General features: G+C 32.2%; 4 protein-coding genes across 5 annotated transcripts; 3 read left to right on the top strand and 1 right to left on the bottom strand.

The window, feature by feature from the left end:
• The first annotated feature begins 4454 nt into the window (after nucleotides 1-4454).
• On the top strand, nucleotides 4455-5291 carry LOC123904138 (probable CCR4-associated factor 1 homolog 11). Its single transcript, XM_045953833.1, has one exon. The coding sequence runs from the start codon at nucleotides 4455-4457 to the stop codon at nucleotides 5289-5291; it is 837 nt and encodes a 278-aa protein (XP_045809789.1).
• Nucleotides 5292-9185: 3894 nt separating this feature from the next.
• Nucleotides 9186-13883, top strand: LOC123905863 (PI-PLC X domain-containing protein At5g67130-like). Of its 2 annotated transcripts, XM_045955632.1 has the most exons (9): nucleotides 9186-9512; nucleotides 9660-9743; nucleotides 9830-9943; nucleotides 10091-10228; nucleotides 12197-12295; nucleotides 12416-12719; nucleotides 12923-13146; nucleotides 13254-13340; nucleotides 13490-13883. In XM_045955632.1, exons 1-9 carry the CDS (start codon nucleotides 9507-9509, stop codon nucleotides 13685-13687), a joined length of 1254 nt encoding a protein of 417 aa, XP_045811588.1. In that variant the 5' UTR covers nucleotides 9186-9506; the 3' UTR covers nucleotides 13688-13883. The 2 variants fall into 2 exon arrangements, with proteins under 2 accessions (XP_045811588.1, XP_045811587.1); XM_045955631.1 differs by lacking the exon at nucleotides 9186-9512 and having other exon boundaries at nucleotides 9559-9743.
• A 974-nt stretch (nucleotides 13884-14857) lies between these two features.
• LOC123905862 (probable serine/threonine-protein kinase At1g01540) lies at nucleotides 14858-18292 on the bottom strand. Its single transcript, XM_045955630.1, has 7 exons — nucleotides 17202-18292; nucleotides 16995-17099; nucleotides 16762-16884; nucleotides 16485-16655; nucleotides 16249-16378; nucleotides 15945-16154; nucleotides 14858-15343 (listed from the first exon to the last, which is right to left on the bottom strand). Exons 1-7 carry the CDS (start codon nucleotides 17861-17863, stop codon nucleotides 15176-15178), a joined length of 1569 nt encoding a protein of 522 aa, XP_045811586.1. The 5' UTR covers nucleotides 17864-18292; the 3' UTR covers nucleotides 14858-15175.
• Nucleotides 18293-18337: 45 nt separating this feature from the next.
• Nucleotides 18338-21961, top strand: LOC123905861 (protein FAR1-RELATED SEQUENCE 5-like). The gene is made up of 4 exons (XM_045955629.1): nucleotides 18338-18816; nucleotides 18940-21191; nucleotides 21278-21355; nucleotides 21438-21961. The coding sequence occupies exons 2-4, from the start codon at nucleotides 18942-18944 to the stop codon at nucleotides 21822-21824; spliced, it is 2715 nt and encodes a 904-aa protein (XP_045811585.1). The 5' UTR covers nucleotides 18338-18816; nucleotides 18940-18941; the 3' UTR covers nucleotides 21825-21961.
• The last annotated feature ends 1777 nt before the right edge of the window (nucleotides 21962-23738 follow it).

Below are 23738 nucleotides of genomic sequence, written 5' to 3'. Positions count from 1 at the left end.
AGTTCAAGTCATTGAATCATGTAAAAAAAATAAAAAATATTAATTTGTAATTAGGTTTGGTTCATAAATGCCAATGTATCCGTCTCCATTCTTAAGTCCAAACATAAACTCTTAACTCATTCAAAAGTGAACTAGTAACTATAACAATATCAAGAGAACCTTCAACTATAAATGCATTTAATAAACATACACTCCATGGATTCATCTTAAGCCTTCAGGTTGCTTTGCCAAACAAATAAATCTAAAACCAACACAATGTAAATGTTTTTACCATATTGGAATAATAATATCAGTAGAACAGTGGACATAATTTAGTGTATTTTCTCTACTCAGCATAATCTAATTCCATACCTTTACCATATTGGAATAATATCATAATTCCTCATGTACCATAAACAAATATTGTTGGGAATCAAAGGACAAGGTTTTGACTTGCTAAATATTTGGCAAAACTTGAGAACTCTTCTGATGAGGATTGAAACAGAAAATAAATCAAGGTTCAGAGATCGGTCTCCTACATCCTAACTAAGGTCGATCCTATCACTATGATCAAGCTGAGCGCAACAACATCTTTACATTACTTTCTATGATAGAAAGGAAATTCTCAGCCCCCTCACTTGAACACTCTATATGCTCTCTTGGTAAATAATTCACACAATTTAAGGGAGTTAAGCGAAACCTCCCCTAAAAACTGCCGCTACCCGGTGCATCTTTTGTAGTGAATGTTGAGCTCACAAAATGGGATTATTTACTTTGTATAATTCTAATGCAACATAAACTATAGTTTATCATCATTAAAACAACATGCACCACAATAAATCACTCTTTATAAGTTATTTAAAAAACAAAGGTAAAATTACACTACAGGTCCTTTATCTTATTTTTTTGTAACATTTTGATCCTTTATTTTTTTTTTTTGTAACAATATGATCCTTTTACATTGACGACAAACAATACCACCTAAACTAGTAGAATGTACAACTCAAACAGTAAAACTCTACTACATTCTCACCAGCTCATGCTTTATATAAGGATCATATATAAAATTCCAATATACTACATTACTACTAATACTAATAGATATACATATTAACATACTGCTAGATTGCCTAGATATTTTTCCCTGTATGAATATATTCCTGTTAAAAAAATCAGTATAATAATCTTGATATATATATATAGATTTATCATTCTTTTACTAAGATAAACAAGCATTGAAACTCATGAAGCATAACTTTATGTTGAAGTTACCTGTAAAGCTTGGTCTGTGTGATCATCAAGAAAACTAAAAGTATAATTTAGTAAAAAAAAACTAAAACTTTAAAAGCATAACTTATACAAGAAATTATAAGATAAATCTAAAGTTAATAATATGAATCTGCATTTTATGGATCACTTTATTTAAATCGAACTTTATGCATCCTCTATTTTCACATGTATTGTAATTTTGGTCTCAACTAATGGATTTTTCCATGAAAATTGCAACGTTTTGCCTAAAAAATTGTGAACTTTAGTCTCAAAATTGATATTTTGACATTAAATAAATTATTTCAGCAATAAATCACCTTTTTTGTATTAAAAAAATATTATTTTTAAGGGAAAAAAATTCACCGAGATTAAATTTACATCAAAAGTATAAATAGAGCCCATAAAGTTGAATTAAAAAAGGGGATAAGTTCCGTGAGTTTAATAAAATAGGGAGATCAAAAGTGAAATTAAACCAATAATATAATAAGATATTAGTATAAACAAATTTTAAAAAATTTAGGGGGGACCGTAGCCTCTGCTGGTCCCCTACTAGCTCCGTCCGTGCTTATATAGCTATGGTTTCAGGGATTTGGATTCTCTACATTCAAAAATCCTACATTCATCTACGTTCACTTGCATTTAGTGTAAAAATACTAGGAGAAAGATAGCATGGTATGTGATAATGACAAATTTAACCTTAAAAATAAATTAAATGTAGGTGAATCTATTAATCCATCTATTACTATATTATTTGAGAGCCTTTTCTCAAATGATATTGTACATAATACACTTTTATTGCACTTTATATTAATAAGATAATTCAACCGTTAATTTAACTACATAATACAAATTGAATTATCTAGCTTATCGGCTATAAGCTACCTTATAATTTATACGACAAAAGTTTGTTTATCAACTATCACTATTTTTTTATCCAACAAATTCATAATAGTTCGGACAGTCCCTAAGGTTTCAAAAAGTACAAAAATAATAATGAATAAAAATAAGGTATATTCTTTGATACAAAACCTGTATTATTGGTTACCACCATTTCATACGTAAAATTCTTTGAAATATGATAAGACATTTACTTAATAGGTATTCGACAATGTATTGATCATCGAAGTGTTCACATAAAAATAATTGAAACAAAGAAATTAAAAACAAAAGAGAGAGCTTAGTTGGAGAAATAAAAAATATGAGCAATTAGAAGAAAAAAAAATTAATAAAGTTCACAACACATTTTTTTATAACTCATTTTTTTCCTTTCCTTATTTATAGAGATTTTGTTTTAATTATTTATCTACTAATTATTTGTAATTATTTAATATAATAATAGTTGTAATTATATGATTGGTTGTGCTTAATCATTAATGTTTAGGTGATGACTCACCTAAGAATTTCTCAGTCTGAAGTTTGGTAATTTAAAGGATGAAATTTTTCAAGATTCATAACTTAAGGACTAAAATAAAACGTAAAAAAAAAAAATGAAGGATCAAATTATATACTAACATTTATAATTTTACAGACTAAAATAAAATATAAAAAATTAGAGATCAAAATAAAACCTAAAATTAACCTTTTTTTTCTTACTGAAAACCTAAAATTAACTTAAGAACCAATTTTTTTTTTTTTTTGGTACAAAAGAGAGACATATCTAAGAACCAAAATTCTAATTTAGGAGTAAAAAAATTAAGCCTCGTTGTAACTAGCTAATCTCTCGGTTATCAAATCAACTCCATCATCATAAAAGAAATCAAGACAAGATATAGAGAGAGAACAACACGGGATGAGATTTAGAGAGAGAACAAATTTATTGCAACATAATATAAATATGATAATGAATAGATTTTTACTGAATCTAACTAATAAATACAAAAGATTTGTATCTAGCACTTATCATAAAATTTAGTAAAAAAGATTTACTCCCCTAAACTAAATCGGTTAGAATAAATAATTGATAAGAAACTTGGTTAACAAGTTGTTCATATATATATATATATATATATATATATATAGAGTCAGGATCCGTTGACACCAGGTGTCAAAATTTAGTTTGACACCAAATTTCCACCCTTCATTTCATTTAATCTAAAGGCCTAAAACAATCATTAAAATAATTCATAAATTCAAAGATCATGTGATTAGTCTCACAATCTTTCCCTAAAATATTTCATATATCTTTCCCAAAATAAAAGATTATGCATTATCATTAATTTTATTTATTTTTTCCAATATCTGTCCCAAAAAGAATCAAGATTATTGTTCTAATATTATAATTCGCCAATCACCGCAAAAATAGTTATTACAAATCTCTCTACAATTTTATCCCAGCACTATATTTTAATACCACTCTCGTGTAACATTTGTTCTATCATCCGATGTGTTAATTTTTTTTATATCTTATATTTGAAACTTAAGACATTCTTGTTAATTAAAAGTTTTTCTACAAGCAATACACAAAGAGATCTCAAGATAGAAACAAAGAGAACCCGCCAGAAAAACAAAAGAGAAAGCAACAACACTAAAACTCATCACCTCCCCAAAACAAGAGCAGCCAAACAAACTAGAGTAGAGAAGCAAAAAAATAGGACGAGAAAGCTCCAAAACAGCAGCGAAACCAACCGCAGCCAGAACCAGAATTTTGCACCGAAAATTCAGCAATCAATTTCCAAAACAAAAAACTGGCAGGCATGAATGGTGATACAAAATTAGAGGAAACAACCAAAGAATAGTGATGATAATGAATTTTGTGCAGGTGATAGATAAAAGAGAGATGGAGCAAATCAAATATGCTATTTAAGGAAAGATTGTGAGACTAATCACATGATCTTTGAATTTATAAATTATTTTAATGATTGTTTTAGGCCTTTAGATTAAATGAAATGAAGGGTGGAGATTTGGTGTCAAACTAAATTTTGACACCTGGTGTCAACGGATCCTGACTCATATATATATATATATATATATATATATATATATATATATATATATATATATATATATATATATATATATATATATATATATATATTAAAAACCTAAACAGAAATATATAAATATGTGGAGAATCATTCACTCTATCTTCGTAACTCATTCATTCATTAAAGTTATCTCTTTCTTATTTCTTCTTCATTAATTCAACATCTCTATCAAAAAAAGAATTGTACTCAACATTACACAATTTGATCATCAAGAAAGTCAAAATGAGCAAGTTGAAAGAAGAATCGTCTAATTCCAAACCGGTCATAATCCGTCGAGTATGGAGACACAACGTAGAATATGAATTCAACCTCATACGCCAAGTAGTTGATCGATATTATTTTGTTTCAATGGACACTGAATTTCCTGGTATCATTTATTCATCCAAAGTTGGTCGCTGTCACCTTCAACCTTACGACTTTTATGATTACTTCAAGGCTAATGTTGATCATCTCAATCTCATTCAGCTGGGTCTCACTTTATCGGATGTAAAGGGCACCCTCCCAGATTTTGGAACTGATGCCTGCTATGTTTGGGAGTTCAATTTTTGTGATTTCGACGTGGAACGCGACCTTCACAACAAAGATTCTATTGATCTTCTCCGACGCCAAGGTATTGATTTCAACTGCAATGTCATTCACGGTGTGCATTCCCTCCACTTTTCTGAGTTGATGTTGAAGTCCGGGCTCAACTTTAATAAAAAAGTGACTTGGGTGACATTTCACGGCACCTACGATTTTGGATATCTTGTGAAGATTCTAACGCGAAATAATCTTCCAAATAGCTTGGAAGAATTTTTACATGCGTTGAGATTCATATTTGGAAGAAGTGTCTATGATATAAAATACATGATCCGTTATTGCAATGGACTATATGGTGGTCTCGAATGTGTTGCTAGTATTCTCAATGTTGGTCGGATTGTCGGAAAGTCCCACCAAGCCGCATCCGACAGTTTGTTAATATGGCATGCGTTTCAAAAGATATTACCCTTATATTTTAGCAACAACGAAGCTAAAAATCATGCTGGGATGATTTTTGGATTAGAAGTTGTGTCTCATTAAATTGTAAAATCGAATATCGTATAATCAAAATATTTTTGTTTTTTTAACAGCCGTACGTTCAAATATTGAAATATATATAAAAATATTTTTTTTTAATTATTCTGTTTGCTAATTGCCATAGTTTTACTCTGTTTTTTCTTTTATCATATGATATTTTTATCTCATGCTATCTCTACTACTATATATAGTTCTGCACTGTTGCTATGGTAAGTAACTACTGTTTTTTCAATGTGTTTTCTGTAGCCAAGTTATTGTGTTTTAAATATGTTCTTTTGTTATCCTCCTTTCAATTGATAATTTTAGGTGGTTTTTTTTAGTAATCCTCCGATTCTTAAGGAAAATGAGCCCTAATAATTTAGAATTCGATCGCGAAATAAGTAAATTATGACAAAAAAATTGTTTCACGAATAATCCGTCGTTTAGTGAAGCTCATTAACCACTTGAATTTAATGACTTAATTTTTATGTGTATCCTAAGTCGGTCACAAGATTACCAGCATTTATAAATACTTCGTACTATTTTTATTATCTTTAGATGAAAGTTTTCAATTCATTTACAATCATCTAATAATTTATCCAAACACTCGTTTTTTTTTTCCGGCTCAAACACTCAATCTTTTACTCCCTCCGGTCCTTTTTATAAGGAACACTTTGAAAAAATCACACAGACCAAGGAAACACATTTAACATAGTTATTTTCATTTAATACTCTTATAAATTTAAATTTATTCCATATTTACCCTTATTTAATTACTTTTTATTCAACTAACTTACTTATTTTTAAATTCTCTTTCATAATAAATAAGGGCATAAGTGAAATTGAACATTTAGAACATTTGAAAATTGGTCAAAGTTTCTTATAAAAAGGACCAAATTTTTTTCCCAAAGTGTTTCTTATAATAAGGACCGGAGGGAGTATTAAATAAAAACTGCGTAGATTTTATTACTTTATGCGTGACTCATGTAATTTTTAGAAGAATTTAATTGATATGCACCGACGGTGTAAAATAATTTTACACTGTCAACCAATACCAACCATGTTTTCCGCCACATCACCCAACTTCACCCCACTTTCTTGACATGACATGGCAAAATGATAGTTATTTATTGGACGATCTTGTAAAATTATTTTACACTGTCAGTACATATCAATTAAACTCTTTTTAGAATGTAATACCTACCTAAGTCATTAAATTTTATCTAATAATATATAAGCGTTTCAATGAAAGCAGCAATTGATAGAGAGTTTAAGTTCTATCAAACTACAACTACGCTAAACCTAGAAAAACAATAAAGAAATACAAATAAATAAAGATAAATAAAAAACTTCATTTTCATTCATTAGCTTAAAATATGAAAGAACACTACATATATAGGAATCCTAATGGGCCTAAGGGCATAAAGCTCATTTAACAACCCAATAACATAAATATCAAACTAATAATATAAATAATATATCTCATTAATATCTATTACTTAATTAAATACTACTTAATAATTAATGGGTAAATAACTTTATACCCCCTGCAAAATATGAGAGTTTTGCGTTACCCCCTGCAAATTTTTTTTTTTAGATTACCCCCTGTGAAGAATCTTTGTCTTTACCCCCTAGATGCACAACAAGCAGGTGACATGGACATGATCTTGATGTGGCAGATATAAGTGGAATTTATTTATTTTATTATTTATTTTTTATGCCACATCAATTAATAGGTGTAAATTTTATTTTTTTAAAATAAATCTGAAGATGAAAGAAACAAAATCGGAAGATGAAAGAACAAAAACACCAACCCAGAAACCTTCTTCTCTCTATGGTAATTGGTAAATCTGTCTTCTTCTACCTTCTTCATGTCCCTCACAACAACATCACCTTAAAACCCAAAAACCTCAATTTTTCATCAGTTCCCCTTTTCAATTTCTCAGAAAAGCAACAGTCCACTCATCAAATCCCTTTTCAATTTTGCCTTCAAGTTTTCTTTGTCTTAAATCTTTTTTATTTTGATTCTTAAATCCCTTGAGTTGGATGAATTTTCGAATTGTAAATCCCTTGAGTCGAATTCAGATTCATGAACTTTTACTCTGTTTCAGATTCGAAACTGTGATTTGATGGATGTTGATGAACTTTTTATGGATGCTGCTGTTCTTGTGTTGTTGTTCTTGTTTCTGTGAATCTGTGTTATGGACAAATTTAAAAGTAGACAAAACTTGTTGTTCTCGTGTTGTTGTTTGATGAATCCATCAAGTTTATGGATTTTGTTGATTCCCCTTAAAACTTGTTAAGTCCCTCTAAAAAATTGTTAAACATGTTTCTTAAATAATTTTGTGATAATTTTTTTTTTGAGTTTCAGCCTTATGGAATTCTTTGTTCTTGTTGTTCTTGTTGAAGAAGATGAATGAATTTGACTGACTTTTCAGAATTTAAAAAAAAAAATTAAAAAAGAATTACACCTATTAATTGATGTGGCATAAAAAATAAATAAGAAAATAAATAAATTCTATATGTACTTGCCACATCAAGATTATATCCATGTCACCTGCTTGTTGTGCATCTAGGGGGTAAAGACAAAGATTATTCACATTGCAGGGGGTAATCTCAAAAAACAAATTTGCAGGGGGATAACGCAAAATTCTCATATTTTGCAGGGGGTATAAAGCTATTTACCCATAATTAATTAATTAACCGCTAACTAGTCTTCTCTCAATTTTTAATACTATTCTTTGTCAGAATATTCATATAATGTGACATACCCTCGTAAATTATTGTTGAACATTCATGATTCATACTTATTTGGAGTTTTTAAAAATTATAAACTATGTCATTTCGTGTCAATTAAGCATATGAGGTGGCTGAAAACGGTTATTTTATATTTTTAAAAATAGGCCAAAATTGATATAATAACTTTCAAGTAGTAAAAAACCCGCTATGTGCCTTTGGCTTCATTTGACAAGTAATGTCCTTTTGCCCAGTTGCAATTGGCACGGTGTCTTACTCATATATTTTCTTTAGTGTTATATTTAAGTAAATATAGTCTCTCGACGTTCATTTAAAATTATCATTTTGGTCTTTCAACGCTCATCTTTCTTTTTATTTATTTTTACTTTCAATATGGTCTCTACCTACATGACATCAAATTTTAAAAAGAAATAACATGTATTGGTCAACAAAGTCAACAAAACGTCCATGTCATCACTATCAAACGGTTCTTTGACGAAAACTAATGTCAAAGATTATTTTGACTAACGAAAGTCACTTTCTTGCTTGAGTTGTTGAAGATTATTTTGACTAACGAAAGTCACTTTCTTGCTTGAGTTGTTTGATCCTTAAACAGAACCAGAGAGAATATAGTATTTTTTTTCATAACATCAAAAACATAAATTCAATGAACTTAATGAATATTAATTTTTTTAGCAAACTTAACCAAATTATTTTAAAGGTTAATAGCACTTCTATCTATGTCATTTGAGCGAGTTTTAGTTTTCTTCATGTACTTTTATTTTTTGCAATTACATTTCATAATTTAACGATTTCTTATTTTTAGTTTTTCCGAAGTACTTAGTGGCATTTTACGTGAAATCAAAACTCGTTTGGATGACATAATGACATGACACAAAAGTGCTATTAATTTTTATTTTATTTTTTCGTTTTCACCACCAGTATCCGGTTCACCAGACCGTCTAATCTAGTTCGAGTATTAGCTCTGACATCAAGCATTTTTAGTCTCCTCCCAATCGCAGTTGTGGTAAATCAAAATATGGTCATTCTTACCAAGTTCAGCGTCAATTAACATTCAATCAACTAATGATCGGTATTCGGTGCTATTAACTCTTATTTTAATTAATGTATTTATAATAATTATTTTTAATTGATATTTAAGGCAAGGTTGTACCTAACGAAGGGAGGGGGAGTTGTTGTGTGACGTTAATATAACGCGCATTTGCTCCCTAATCTTTTTCTTCCTTAACTTGAATCAATCAATGAATCATTGAATTCTTCATTATTATTATTATAGTTCCCTAAATCTATCTTAGGGAACTAAACTCTCTATGCTTTTCCCTCCCCTTCCTTAATTCACCCAAAATCTACCTCAATTTTTTACCTTCACAAAACAAAAATCTCACTTCAAAAAACTTAACATCAACCACATAGATAGATAGATAGAACGCAATTAGCAACACCTCTCTTTACCAGAAAAAATTAAAAAAAAAAAAAATTAGAATGAAGGCAAGAAAATAATTCTATGTTATGCCTCTTCATATCCGCATTCAATATTTATCATGTTTTTCTTATTTCTTTTACATTTTTTTTCATACATTAATCATTTTCTCTGTGTTTGTCGTTTGATTATATACGATGTTTCATTTTCTGCAGAGGTTACATAGTCTCCATAATTTACAAGCTCAAATCTTTGTGTTAATCGTTATTTGTCTCTTCAATTATTCATCCAGTGCCAAGGTAATTAATTAATTTTTCATTTTTAATAATTTGGTTTTAATTTTCATTATTTGTTTGTGTTTTTCTGACCGTGTACGAGGTAGCAGATCGGAGAAAACTGTGGTTCATGTGATCCTGGTCTTACATGTCAAACATGTCCTGCAAATGGAAATACAAGACCCAGATGTAGCAGGATTCAAACTTCAAACCCCATTAAAAAAGTTTGTTTTTTTTCTTAAATTGAAACTTCTTCAATGGTGTTCTGTTCTGCTCTGTTTTTGTTCTGTTTTGTTCTGTTTTTTTTTTAATAATTTTTGGTGTTTTTATTTATTTATTTATTTATGATGATAATGTGAATGTTGGTTCAGGTGAAAGGTTTAGCGTTTAACCGGTATTCATGGTTAACGACACATAACTCATTTGCTTTGGCTGGAGCAAGATCAGCCACAGGGTCTATTGTTATTGCACCTATGAATCAGGAAGACACAATTGTTGATCAACTCAAAGTAAGATTCGATTTTCCTTTTTCATATTTCTTTATTATTATTATTATTATTATTATTATTATTATTATTATTATTATTATTAGATTATAATATTGTAGCAGTTGAATGTGAACAGTCTGTTGGAATTTGTAGTTTAGGATTATAAAATCATCATAGGATAAAGATTTTTAGATTTTAGTATGTGTTGTCAACAAAGAACAAAGATTGAATTTTGAAACATAGGTTCCACCTCGGAAATGATTAAGTGAATTTGGTTTTAGTGAAGTCATGATCTGTCATCCGTCTGATTAAAATCAGACAGTTCAGAATTTACTACAACCCTGATTTTTTTAAATATAATAATTTTGATACTAAAATATTAACTGTCTGATTTTGATCAGACGATCATGATCTAACTAACTGCATGCAGTCATAGGTACTGATTGTACCCAATCCAGGTCCGTTCCACCTCTTCTACTTTTAATTTATTGCAAAAAAACATTTGGGGTATCCTATATGACAACAAGAACATCTCATAGGAGAGACTTAACTTCATATTTTTTAGTCGTGTACTTGAATAAATAGGGTTTTTTTTCCAAGTATTTTAGTTATTAGATTAGATTAGATTCACACATTTTAAGAGTTGAGAAATAAAAAAAATTGAAATTTAAACCCTGAATTTTGCAAATAATACTTTTAGTAGCTACCAACTGATACACTGATAGGACAATAAATATCCCGAATTTCAATTTCAATAGTATTATAGAATACTCCGACTCCTATGTATAACGTGATGTTCCTGCCAAATAAGCTAAATTTATAATTATAAGTACTTATAAAATACTTTTTTTTTTGGTAGGGTATACAATACCTTTTTACTTTGTAAAAAAATGAATTTTATACAAATATATAATCTTATTTTATTATCTTGTCATGCCATGTTACACTAGTGTGTGTTTCTCCAAATGTGACGAGGCAATGAAATTTAAGGGAAATGCATGTAAAATTTATGAATTTGATTTCTCCTGTCAATGTAAAAATATTTAGTTATATATGAAAATTTCAAAATATTTAGTTATATATGAAAATGTCAATGTAAAAATATTTAGTTATATATGCATGTAAAATTTAAGGGAAATGTCAAAATTTATTTACATTTTTTGTTTTTCACCACTAGTTGAATCTGGTTCGAGGGTCAATTTTGACATCAAGTGGTTCTAGCCCCCTCCCGATCGTTGTTGCGGGGATCGGACCGCGATCCTCCCTAAAATTTATTTACATTAATATATACTTATTAAATTAATGTAAATTTATTTAGTCAAAATCTATTATACTAGTAACTTATTCACTTTGCCGATCTGAATAAACTTACTTAAAGGGGTCAATATTGACCTAGTTGGCATACAAGTTATAAAGCACTATAGACATAGAATAATTTTATTTTGGATAAAAGAATGATTATGATGTAATTTTTTTTTTTTTGGTTACATTATGATGTAAATTTTGAAAGCATAAAGCTTACTCTTTACGGAAAATATGCTTTTTCAGTGGGAATCATGTGCTAACTACACAATAATTCATGTGTGCATTAGTTGTCTCTTTATTTCATTTAGAAAAAAGGGTAAACAATCATTATAAAAATAAATACTATGTATTACTTAAAAAAGCAAAATATTCACATGCCTTTTCAATTTTCTTTTGTTAATAAAACAACCATATTTTCCTTTAAAAAAAAAAATTCATATTTAAAGTTTAGATGCTGATTTGATGAATGAAATAATCACATTATTTTATAGAATGTATTAGTCATATTTACTATATGACACTCCATTTTCATAATTCACACATTAGATTAGAACTCTATGCGAGTCCATGTAAAAATAAAGAAATAACAAGAATAACTAACTTTTAACTAACATTATCTCTAATAATCTCTTTGCCTTATGGTTTAATTTTTTTCACTTACCTATCTATTGTGTAACTTGACAGAACGGTGTTCGAGGATTTATGTTGGATATGTACGATTTTAACCACGATGTATGGCTGTGTCATTCTACTCGAGGCCAGTGTTTCAACTTCACTTCATTCGTAAGTGCGTGGCTCTACTATTTCCTTACTATTACATCATTCATTAACATAAACTTTGATGTATTTGGTTCATTTTGTAACATCCATTTGTGTATGTCTATGTCTATCTATGATCTGCAGCAACCAGCGTTAACTGCACTTACCAACATGCGTACATTTCTAGACGCAAATCCGTCTGAAATAATCACTATCTTCATTGAGGATTATGTAAAAGCTCCTTCAGGAATAAGTAAGGTCATCCAAGCTTCGGGGCTTCACAAGTACATGTTCCCAGTCTCTCGGCTGCCTAAGAACGGTGAAGATTGGCCCACTGTCGATGACATGATTCAGAAAAATCAACGATTTATTGCATTCGGCTCCAAACAGGCCAAGGAAGCATCTGAAGGCATTCCTTACACGTGGAAATACGTCGTAGAAAACCAATGTGAGTAATCAATGCTTACCTCAAAAACAAGTTTTAATTGCTTGTACTTGTTTTTGTCACGGGACACAATGTAAATAAAAGATGGATGAAGACATTGTCCCGTAATAATGCAGTGTAAATAAGTAAATTGTGTTTTATTAATAGTATGATACGATTCTGGAAGCTAATGAACCATGATTGTATATGTGTTGAGACTTTTTTAGATGGAGATGAAGGTATGCAAGATGGTGTTTGTCCGAAGCGAGCAGAATCGCCACCAATGGACACAAAAACTAGGTCGCTGGTTCTGGTCAACTTTTTTCATAATACACCGAATCGTTCTCAAGCCTGTGCTGACAATTCGGCTCGATTACTTAATATGTTGAAGACTTGTCATGAAGCATCTGGAAACAGATGGCCAAATTTCATAGCTGTTGATTATTACCTGGTAGCTATTTTTCTGTCTAAATTTCGATAAGTTATCAATAAAAAAAAAAAAAAAAAAACTTAGCCAAATAGTTTATAATAATGTCAATGATGATAATGGTGTTATAGAGGAGTGATGGTGGAGGAGCAGCAGAAGCTGTTGATACAGCAAACGGTCATCTCACTTGTGGATGTGATAACATTGCTTATTGCAAGGTTTGGTTTCTACATCCTATTTCATAGTTACTATATGTTTAGAATCATAGAATGATTAAACTATATAGAATATTCATTGGAAAAATTATAGTACTTACCAGAAAACTTTACCTTATTGTATATTTAACTGTGTATTAATATATGTTCAGCCAAATGGTACTTTTGGTTCATGTGATGTCCCTCCAATTTCTCCACCTCCACCTGCTGCAGAAGCTACACCAACTGGAAACCAGCAATCCCCCGATAAGAATGATAAGAAAAACAATGCATATATTGGTAGAACAGCCAACTTGATGCAATCTGTTGTGTTAATTTTAGTTTCCACAACTTTCTTGGCATGGTTATAAAATGCATGCTACTAGTTAAGCAGTGTTTTTAATCATGTGAAAATGTATCTTTGTATGTATATGTATGTATGTTGTAAACGTCGAATCATTTGATTCCGAGTACTGTATTTTGTATGGAATCTGAGTTATTTTTCATTACTCGGCACTTTATGGTTGTATTTTGGGATTTGGATTCTCTTCAATTTTTTCTCTCGAATTGGTCATATTGTAGTAAACGTAGCCATTATAATTCAACTTTTGACTTGGTTTGTTTAATGAGTAATAACCGTTAAGAGTCTCACATCGGTTGAGAGATGGCATGACTAAGTGTTTATATACTAGAGGCAATCATCACCTTACAAGCCGGTTTTGTAAGGATGAGTTAGGCCCAATACCAATTTCTAAGATGGTATCAGAGCCTCTCCACGATTCGTTGGGCCACCTATTATCAGGTTTTCGCTATCGGGTCACCCACTGTTTATATCCACGCACCAAACCCAATAGTGCTGGGCGTGAGGGGGTGTGTTAAGAGTCTCACATCGGTTGAGAAATGACTTAACTAAGTGTTTATATACTAGAGGCAATCATCACCTTACAAGCTGGTTTTGTAAGGATGAGTTAGGCTCAATACTCATTTCTAAGAGTAACATCTATTGGTTGCATGGTTCAATTTATTGCCGACAAGTATTGAGTGAACTTCCAAATAAATTTGAGCTGGAGCAAGCCATGCCAAAAATCTGTTTTCAGGTTATGCAGGTGAGATCTAGTGAAGATTTGTGAAATGAGGTATGCATGATGCATCAATTGTGGGGCTTTATATTTTCTCATAGGACAAAAGTTGAATTATAGTGGCCACATATGAGATGCCTCATAAAAATTTAATTCATTTATGGAACTCTCATTACACAGCTGTAAGGTTCTCCTCTTTGTCTCAAAAAAGATAAATGCTGTCATGGTCTTTCTAAATCACAACATAAACTCCCCACTTACTGACACATGGAGCAATGTACCACTGTATTGAAGGGAAGATAGTTTGTCATCAAATGCCAACTATTTAACATGAAAGTGTTGTTGTGTGTCTCACTTGTATACAATGCATCATAGTAGTAATGGTCAACCAAGAAGAAGAAAATATAAAATGTATGTCACTAGCTTTTGTATGTTTTAATGATACAATACAATGTTCAAGAATCCAAGGAGATCAAAACAGTCATTTATTGAATGAATTGAAAATTTGAAACATATGGCTATAATTTACATGACAAGCTCTAGCTATAATACAATCAAACCCTTAAAAATGAGGCACGGTACATATAAAGTGAAGAAATCTCAATGCAGGGTTATGCCAGTATACGTCGTGGTATAGTAAGGTCCCAACGATCTAAAGCAAAAAGTACGTTAAGGCCCCAATGGATGAAAATTGTGTTTGCATTTTGCAATGACAGGTTGTAAAGGGAGGACGAGTAACACAACTTTTTTTGTCGTCATTAAAGAGACAGCTACACAAATTTATTGCTTCTCTATTTCATGATTTGATCTTGTCTCATCACTACTCTTCTCGTTTTCAAGCATACCATCATCAATAGATACAGCGGCCTCCGCCTCCTCTTTTGATCTATCCTCTATTCTGGCGGTAGGTGAATTTGCTACGCCTGCATCCCTTCTAATTCTGCGCTCCTATATCAATAAGTTAAAATCAAAACCTTTGTCAGTGGGAGCATGAAAAAATCAGGGATGCAAAATAATACTAGTATTTCTTTGTCATGTGGCAGGTGGTCCTTTGTTTTAAGTGTGGTTTCATTTATTAAACTTTGATAGAGGGACCGGTCGGTTGGTGTGCGGAGGAGAAAACTTGAATTTTTTAGTTTTGGTTCATGATCAAACACGAGGCTTGTAGATAATCTAAAGAACCAAACATGGAAAATAAGTTACTATTTGCTATTAGCAGAAACAAATATTCGCATTCATAACAAGAATTCACACAAACTGTGATTCACACTAGTAACTTAAACTGAGACAGAAAATTAGAAACTAAACTACATTTATCGTCTACGCAAATTTGATAAATTGGTAAAATTTTATTTAGAGGGCAATGGATAGCTTGTTATCTAGTATTCGTTGAAAATTAATGATATGCTACCTTTGTAACTGTCATAACTGTCACATCTAAGATTAACATATCAGTTGATAAAAGGAACAAGCCACATGCTATGCTTTCCTTATGCATTAACTATTTTCATACTGAGGTTGAATTAATTGAAGCAGAAATGATAGGTACCTCTTTGTAAGGTGAATCTTCAGCTTCAAGCATGTGTATTACATGCCCCATTTTAGGCCGCTTTTGTGCATTAGGGTCGGTGCAGCGTAAGGCTACAAGAAGAGCTCGTTTTAGTGCCCTCGAAGTTGGTTTCTCGGGAAGCTTTGGATCCAACACTCCCTCTGGATTTCTGTTACCAACCATCTTCTTGAGCCACTCAACTAAATTCACCTGAAAATTTGAAGTTTTCAAATTCAAGAGTAATAAACAATCAATAACAGAAAAGTTCACAATAGTGAAATAAATAAACCAAAACAAACAAAACCTCTTCTGCAGGTCGACTATATTCAACTGGATTTCTGCCTGTAATCACTTCCATAATAAGAATTCCAAAACTATATACATCACTTCGTTCGTTCAACATTCCAGTACTTGCATATTCAGGAGCTACATATCTACCAAAATAAAAATATGCACAAATTATTCACAGCTCATACTTTATATATATAACCCTGCTACGAGGGAATAGTACAAAAGCTAGACAGAAGAGAGTGTACGAACCCGAATGTACCCATGACTCGGGTTGTAATATAGCTGCTCTCAGGGCTAAGAAGTTTTGCAAGGCCAAAATCAGAAACCTTTGAATTCCATTGCTTATTAAGTAAAATGTTGCTTGATTTAATATCGCGATGAACAACTTTTGGTTCTAGCCCCTCATGAAGATAAGTCAAACTGTTGAAAAATAATATCAGCAAAATCATTTTTTTCCAATAAACTTACGAATTCAATACATAATGACAAAAAATAAATTAAATGCTGTTGTTGTTTAGTGTTTTACCCTTTAGCCGTTCCGAGAATAATGTTCATTCGAATTTCCCATGTTAGTGGACTAATAGGCCCAACATCACCATGTAACCATTGCTCCAAGTTTCCATTGTCAACAAACTCATACACTAGCATTCTGTTAGAAGTGAAAAACATAATCAGTAGTTTATACTTATAATTAATTATGACCTATGTAGCATAATGATAGAAACATTAAATTAATTAAATAGAAGAATTAGTACTAACCTATGAGCTCCTTCAGCACAATAACCAAGCAACCTTACTAAATTCTTATGTCGAACTCTTCCGATAGCTTCGACTTCAACCTTGAATTCTCTTTCAGCTTGTCCTCTGATTAAATTACAAAACAAATCATTAATGTTAGTTAATTAAACAACTTAAAATGTAAATAAAATATCAATGAAAAAAGAGAAAAAAATGTAAGAAAAGAACCTATTATTAAGCAAATTCTTAATTGCAATATTAGTATTATCCTTCAAAATACCATGATAAACAATTCCATAACCACCTTCACCAATAACATTTTCAGGAGCAAATGCATTAGTAGCATCTTCCAATTCTCTAAGAGTATACCAATGACCCCAACCGAGATGAGAAACTTGAGGAATGACCGTAGAAACTTGATCCAACGGTCGAGATTCTCCACTATGTTCACGAGAATTAGAAGACCTTATAACAGAACCACGTTGTTCAGGATAAGATATCCTATGATTTTTACCTATCTCAAACTGAATTCTTTTATAACTTAACGGAGTACTTTCTTCTTCTGGGTGTAGTTGATGATGTTGTTGTTCGGATGATGATAATGGGTCGGGTTCAAGAAACGGGTCGGGTTGAGGTGGAACAAGGTCAAGTCTAATTTCTTGAATTTCTTTAGAGTCATCTGGGATGGAAGGTTTTATGGTTTTTGAATTGTGGTTGTTATTGTTGTTGTTGTTGTTACGTTTGAATGCTAGCCAAACGGAGATGAGGAAGAGGAGGAGGACGATGACGACACCGACGGAGACACCTAAGACAACCCATAAACGGAGACCGAAGATTGATGTTTGGTTTGAAAGTTGGTCGTTCATTGTGTCGGTGGAATGATCGTGCATTGCGCTATGACAGAGTTATAGTTATAGAGAGAGTAACAGTAACAGAGTTGAGTATAGAGAGAGAGAAGCGTGTGAATGGATGAGAGAAGAAGAAGAGAAGGTGGAGAAGAAGGAGGCAATGGCAGCTGGCATGGTGGGACCTGGTGGTGGTGCCATCAATAGCAGTGAGTGTGTTTTGCTGTCTTGACTGTGAGTGAGTGAGTGGGAACTACTGTTGTAGTTGTAGTTTAATTACAACAACTGGATTCTATGTTTGGAAAATACTATATGATATTGTATTTATTACTAATAAATAATTAGTGAAGTTTATGGTTGCTTCTAATGAGTCATAAGTGTATGATTAGTCAAACAAAATGATGTACTAGTGCTTAAGTGCAACTTTGGACTGGACCCAAATTCCATTTTGGAGGAGTTAACTAAGTTACTAAACTCAAGATTATTACACCGACATAGTGTTATTATAGGATAAGAAAATGGGTGCTTCTATGGTGAGGCCAGTAAAATGACCTCTTTGGTGAGATCGCCACTGTGGCCAATAGAAAAGTAAGTGGACTTATTCAACTGCCACATAGGATAATACAATGCATGTCACTTACCATGCATCTCCACATCTATTAAAATTGCAAATAAGTCCCTACCATTAAAATTGTTACATAAATTATCTCAACATTTATGTAAATTACATCAACATTAATATTGTTTTATTAATTATAATGATGTTGTAAAAATCAAATTATCAAAACGCAAATTATAAAGAAAATATTCATCTTCTTCATTCTTCTGTTCATCAACATCGTAATATCTCACCTCACCACCCAACCTTCGTCCGCCATTGTTGAATCAACTGAACTTTTCTATTCTTAACAACACTGCATACGAGCTAGCCATTGATGTTATCGCATTGAATCTCCGACCATAAATATACAATCGAGGGCGACAAGTGCGACATTCAGGTAATTTGGGAATTAGGGTTTACAATTCAAAAAATAATAAAATTTGGGAATTAGGGATATAGATGTGGAATACTTCGATGAATATTTATGTTGTTTGACATATTGTGTTAATTCATGATATAGATATGGAACACACCGACGAATCTGTTGACGTTGAGTCCAGAGACCTTCATTCCACTAAAGGTACTGATACGTATGATTTAGAATCGAATGCCGACGAGGATGACAGTTATTCAGGATCCAGTGGGGATGAAAGGTCAGAGACTGAAAGTTCAGAGACTGGCGAAGATGCATCTGATAATATTGGAGCTGCAGTTCATAGTGAGGTAAATTTTGATTCAATTACTTCTGATGAGATTCGAGCCATGGAATTTGCTACTGTTAGTGAAGCTTATGAATTTTATTACCGGTATGGTAAATGTAAGGGTTTTGCTATTAGGAAAGCTTCTAGTAGGATAAAAGAGTTAGATGGTAATAAAGTAACACAAATGAAGCAGTTTGTTTGCAACAGACATGGTTTAAGAGAGAAGAAACATTTAACCAGGTTAGATAGGAAAGTAGAACATAGACGTTTGAGCCGTACAAATTGTGAAGCTAGGTTTCGTGTGCAATACAGAAAACAAAAGGATAGATATGTAGTTACTGCTTTCGTAGAGTGTCATAACCATGAATTAACCCCAGCTAGGTTTGTTCACCTGCACCCTGTTTATCGTAAAATATCTGAAGCAGATAAGGCTCAGATTGATGGTCTTCAAACACGTGGAATTAGAACTTGTCATATAATGGGGTACATGATTGCCCAGAAGGGTGGATATGCTAGTGTTGGATTTACAAAGAAAGATTTGTACAATTATTTTGATAAAAAAATGCGTGAGTGTATTAAAGATGGTGATGTTGTCGCTTCTTTAAATTATCTTAATGTAAAGTCGTCTACTGATCCCATGCTATATGCTGAGTATGCCGTCGACAATAGTAATGGACGAATGAGGTCTCTATTTTGGGCTGATGGCAGTAGCAGATCAGACTACTTTTGTTTTGGTGATGTGCTTGCCTTTGACACGACTTACCGGAAGAATAAATACAACTATCCATTGGTTGTATTTTCAGGGTGTAACCACCATTCTCAGACAGTAATTTTTGGTGCTGCATTGGTAGCAGATGAAACGACGGAGACGTACAAGTGGGTGTTGAATTGTTTTTTAGAGTGCATGGAAGGTAAACAACCAAAAGCAGTGGTAACAGATGGAGATGGGGCAATGAGGGAGGCCATAAAACAGATTTTTCCCGATGCCACCCACAGGTTATGTGCTTGGCATTTGAATAAGAATGCAGTTGAGAATGTGAAAGACAATCCAGAATTTTTGGACGGTTTTCAAAAAGCCATGTACTCAAATTTCACAAAGGATGAATTTGAAGAGTATTGGTCAGAGCTAATTAAAGAAACTGAAGTGGAACAACATCCATGGGTTGTCAAAACTTATGAGAATAGGTCACTATGGGCAACTGGATATCTACGTGATCAGTTTTTTGGACGTATAAGGACTACGTCTCAATGTGAAGCTGTTAATGCAATAATAAAGACTTATGTCAGGACGAAAGGCTGCATTTTTGAATTCATGCATAATTTTGATCAGGTTTTGAGAGATTACAGAAATAATGAATTGGAAGCTGATTTTAAGTCAAAGTTTACGGTACCTGTGTTGACAACTCAACTGCGTGTGATTGAGAGTAATGCCGCCAATACTTATACTGCGGAGATTTTCAAAGAAGTTAAAGAGCAAATTCTGAAGGCTGGTGCATTGATAGTTAAGCATAAAAGTGATCACGGGGATACAAAGATTTATACATTAACAAAATTTTGTAACGATACATATGAAAGGAAAGTTGTATTTGATGGTACCACATTGCAATGTTCGTGTAAGTTGTTTGATTCTCGCGGTGTTCCATGTTCTCATATATTTTATGTCATGAAGGATGAACATGTTGATCATATTCCTAGGCCCTTGGTATTGTCGCGATGGACCAAGGATGCCAAAATTGAGTATTTGAACAACATGGAATGTAATGGTGATGTTGATTCGAACGTAGTTGAGGAAGCTCGTTTTGGTGCATATTGTTCGGCCTTTACAAGTTTTTGCAAAGAAGCTGCAAAAAAGAATGGTGTGTATGGCCAAATTTTGGATGACATTATGAAATTACAAAAAAAGTACTGCATTAATGATGATCCTATTATTGGGACACAAAATCCAGCAGTCGGTGATCCGGTGGCGGTTAAGAGTAAAGGTGCTCCAAAGAAAAAAAAGAAAGAACCAAAATCTGTCAGGCGATGTGGAAAATGCAACGCTACAACTCATAATGCGAGGACATGTTCCGAGGTTATTTCAATAACTCGTGATTACTTAGTTATAGTTACTGTTTGATTTGTTATTAAACATTATAGTTGATATGTTTAAACTTGCAGGGTACACAAAAAGCGACAGAACCAATAGTTGATTTGCAGTCGGTGTCGATATCTGATGCTATAAGCCAAATGGATGAGGTATAATATGTTTTATTAAATATTTTGTGTTATTATGTGAAATTTAATAATAATTATTTTGTCATTATTTTTTTATAATCAGAAAAAGAAAAGAAAAGCAACCTGCAATGTTGACAGAAGTGTGCAAAAGAAGGGTTCACGTCCACCGATACACCGTGGCGCTAAGGCCACAGTGACAACACAAGCAGACACAAATGGATGTTACAATCAAATGCATTTCCAAGCACAGATGGATGTTACAGGCACAAGCAGACATTTAAATGCAATGTGTGGAGTTCAACCTGTTATGCCGATGGTACCTCATATGTTTCAACCAATGCATTTGCAACCCGTATACCCAATGTATGGAATGAGTGTTGGGCAAACTGCAAGTTCGTGCTACGGTATGCTACAACAGAGTGTCGGGCAATCTTCACGTTCGTGCTACAGTCTGCTACAACAAGTTGAAAAGGCTGCTACTAATGATTGAGTATTTTAGTAGTAGTATAATTGAATGCATTTTGATAATGTTGATGTACAATTCTGGTTTAATTATGTTTGTGGATAAATTGTTTGGGATTTCATGTTTGTTTTGATTTACTTGGAGAAATTGGTACAATAGTGATTCATGACTGTTATTTATGCTTTAATATGAGTTACATGTTTAGAAAACTTATAAAATTGGCTTTTATACCAGTATAACGCAGGTTTGAGTCATGTTTGCAACATTCGGTTATTTAATGTTATTTTGTAAAGAAAAAAAATAACAAAAATGGCACCAACCAGTTTCGAACTCGAGATCTACATGAATTGAACGGTAAACACTACCACTAGGCTGTCATTAATTCTTTTGTAAAGTTTTCATTTGTGTTGATATAATTATGTTTATTTGACGCATGCTCTGCACCCAGACATAGTTTCAAATACGGCTATAAAGACCTCTCATTCATTAATGTTTCGAAAACCCTAGTTTCCCAATACTCATCTCTTCTCTCCATCCAATTCGAAATACAGATTTATTGTTTCCCAAAAATCCCTAATTTCGCAATTTGTCCCAACAATGTCTTCTTCATCTGTTGCAAATTCAATGGCAGTCGAAATCCCAGAATGTGGTTGCAAAAATCCAATGAGGTTGTACATATCCAATTCAGGCGAAAATCCTAAGCGTAGATATTGGAAATGTCGAACTCATGGGGTAGGTTTGCTAACAGATCGTTTTATACTTGGTAGATCTATTTCGATCATGATTTAATTTGGTGAGTATAACATTTTGATGATTGAAATATAATTTGCAGGGAGCTCGAAGTTGTAATCTTTTCATATGGGATGATGAAATTGAAGGCCACCCTCCCTATGTGCGTCCAACTGCTAGTCCAAATGTTCGTGAATCACAAACTCAACCCAGTCGTGGTTGCACATGCTCAGAGTTGTTCAAAGATGTGGTTTCAATTGTTAAAGAAATTCAATTCAATAAGGGAGAGAAGATGAAGATGAAACTACAAAACGAGAGATCGACAGCAAAGATGTTTAGGAATTTGTTGATTTGTTCTTGGATTATTTTCTTTTTTTATGTTAAAATGTTTACCTAATTAATGTAATTTTTTTTTTTAATAACGATTCTAATCTCAGAAAAATATTGATGGATTGTTGTTTTTTCTCTTTTTTCTGTTTTGTTCCAACCGTGATAAGTGATAAGGAATAGGATTAGTTAGAGTGATTATAGGGTTGTGAATTGATTATTGTGTGTTTCAACTTCCAAAACTGATAGGAATAGGATTGGTTAGAGTGATTATATGGTTGTGAATTGATTATTGTGTGTTTCAACTTCCAAAACTGAAAAACTAGTAATTATAGGGATAAGACATAGGATTGGTTAGCGTGATTATAGGATTGGTTAGCTGGATTATAGGATTTATGGAGTGCTTATAGGGCTGCTGTGGAGTAATTATTGCGTGTTTCAACTTCTAAACATGAGTAAATTTGAAAAAAGCAAACCTATTTAACAAGCTTTATCTGGACATAAAGTTTTTCGATGGAATTCATTCATTATGGGTATCAAGTAATTATAGCTCTTAAACTTCCAAAACTGAATGAAATTCCAGTTTATTTAGTGTTTCATTAAATCAAATGTTTAACTCTTTGAAAACTAGTGGAACAAATGCCTCAACCACACAAAGGGTAAGCAAGCTAAATAATAACGACTTACGCCAAATAATAACGAATCACGCCATATGTATCGTAACTTAAACGATAATAATAAAACGAAACTTTTTAAAATAGAATTGAAATTGCATATGTCGACGAACACGTATGTGATCGTCAACTGATGTCTGGCTACTGATAAAAGTAGCATTTTTACAATTAAAAAGTTCAACAACTACTTAAAACAAACATAAGTACTTAA

This window comes from Trifolium pratense, linkage group LG2 (assembly GCF_020283565.1).
Source record: "Trifolium pratense cultivar HEN17-A07 linkage group LG2, ARS_RC_1.1, whole genome shotgun sequence".
NCBI lineage: Eukaryota > Viridiplantae > Streptophyta > Magnoliopsida > Fabales > Fabaceae > Trifolium > Trifolium pratense.
This window is presented reverse-complemented; position numbering and strand designations above follow the sequence as displayed.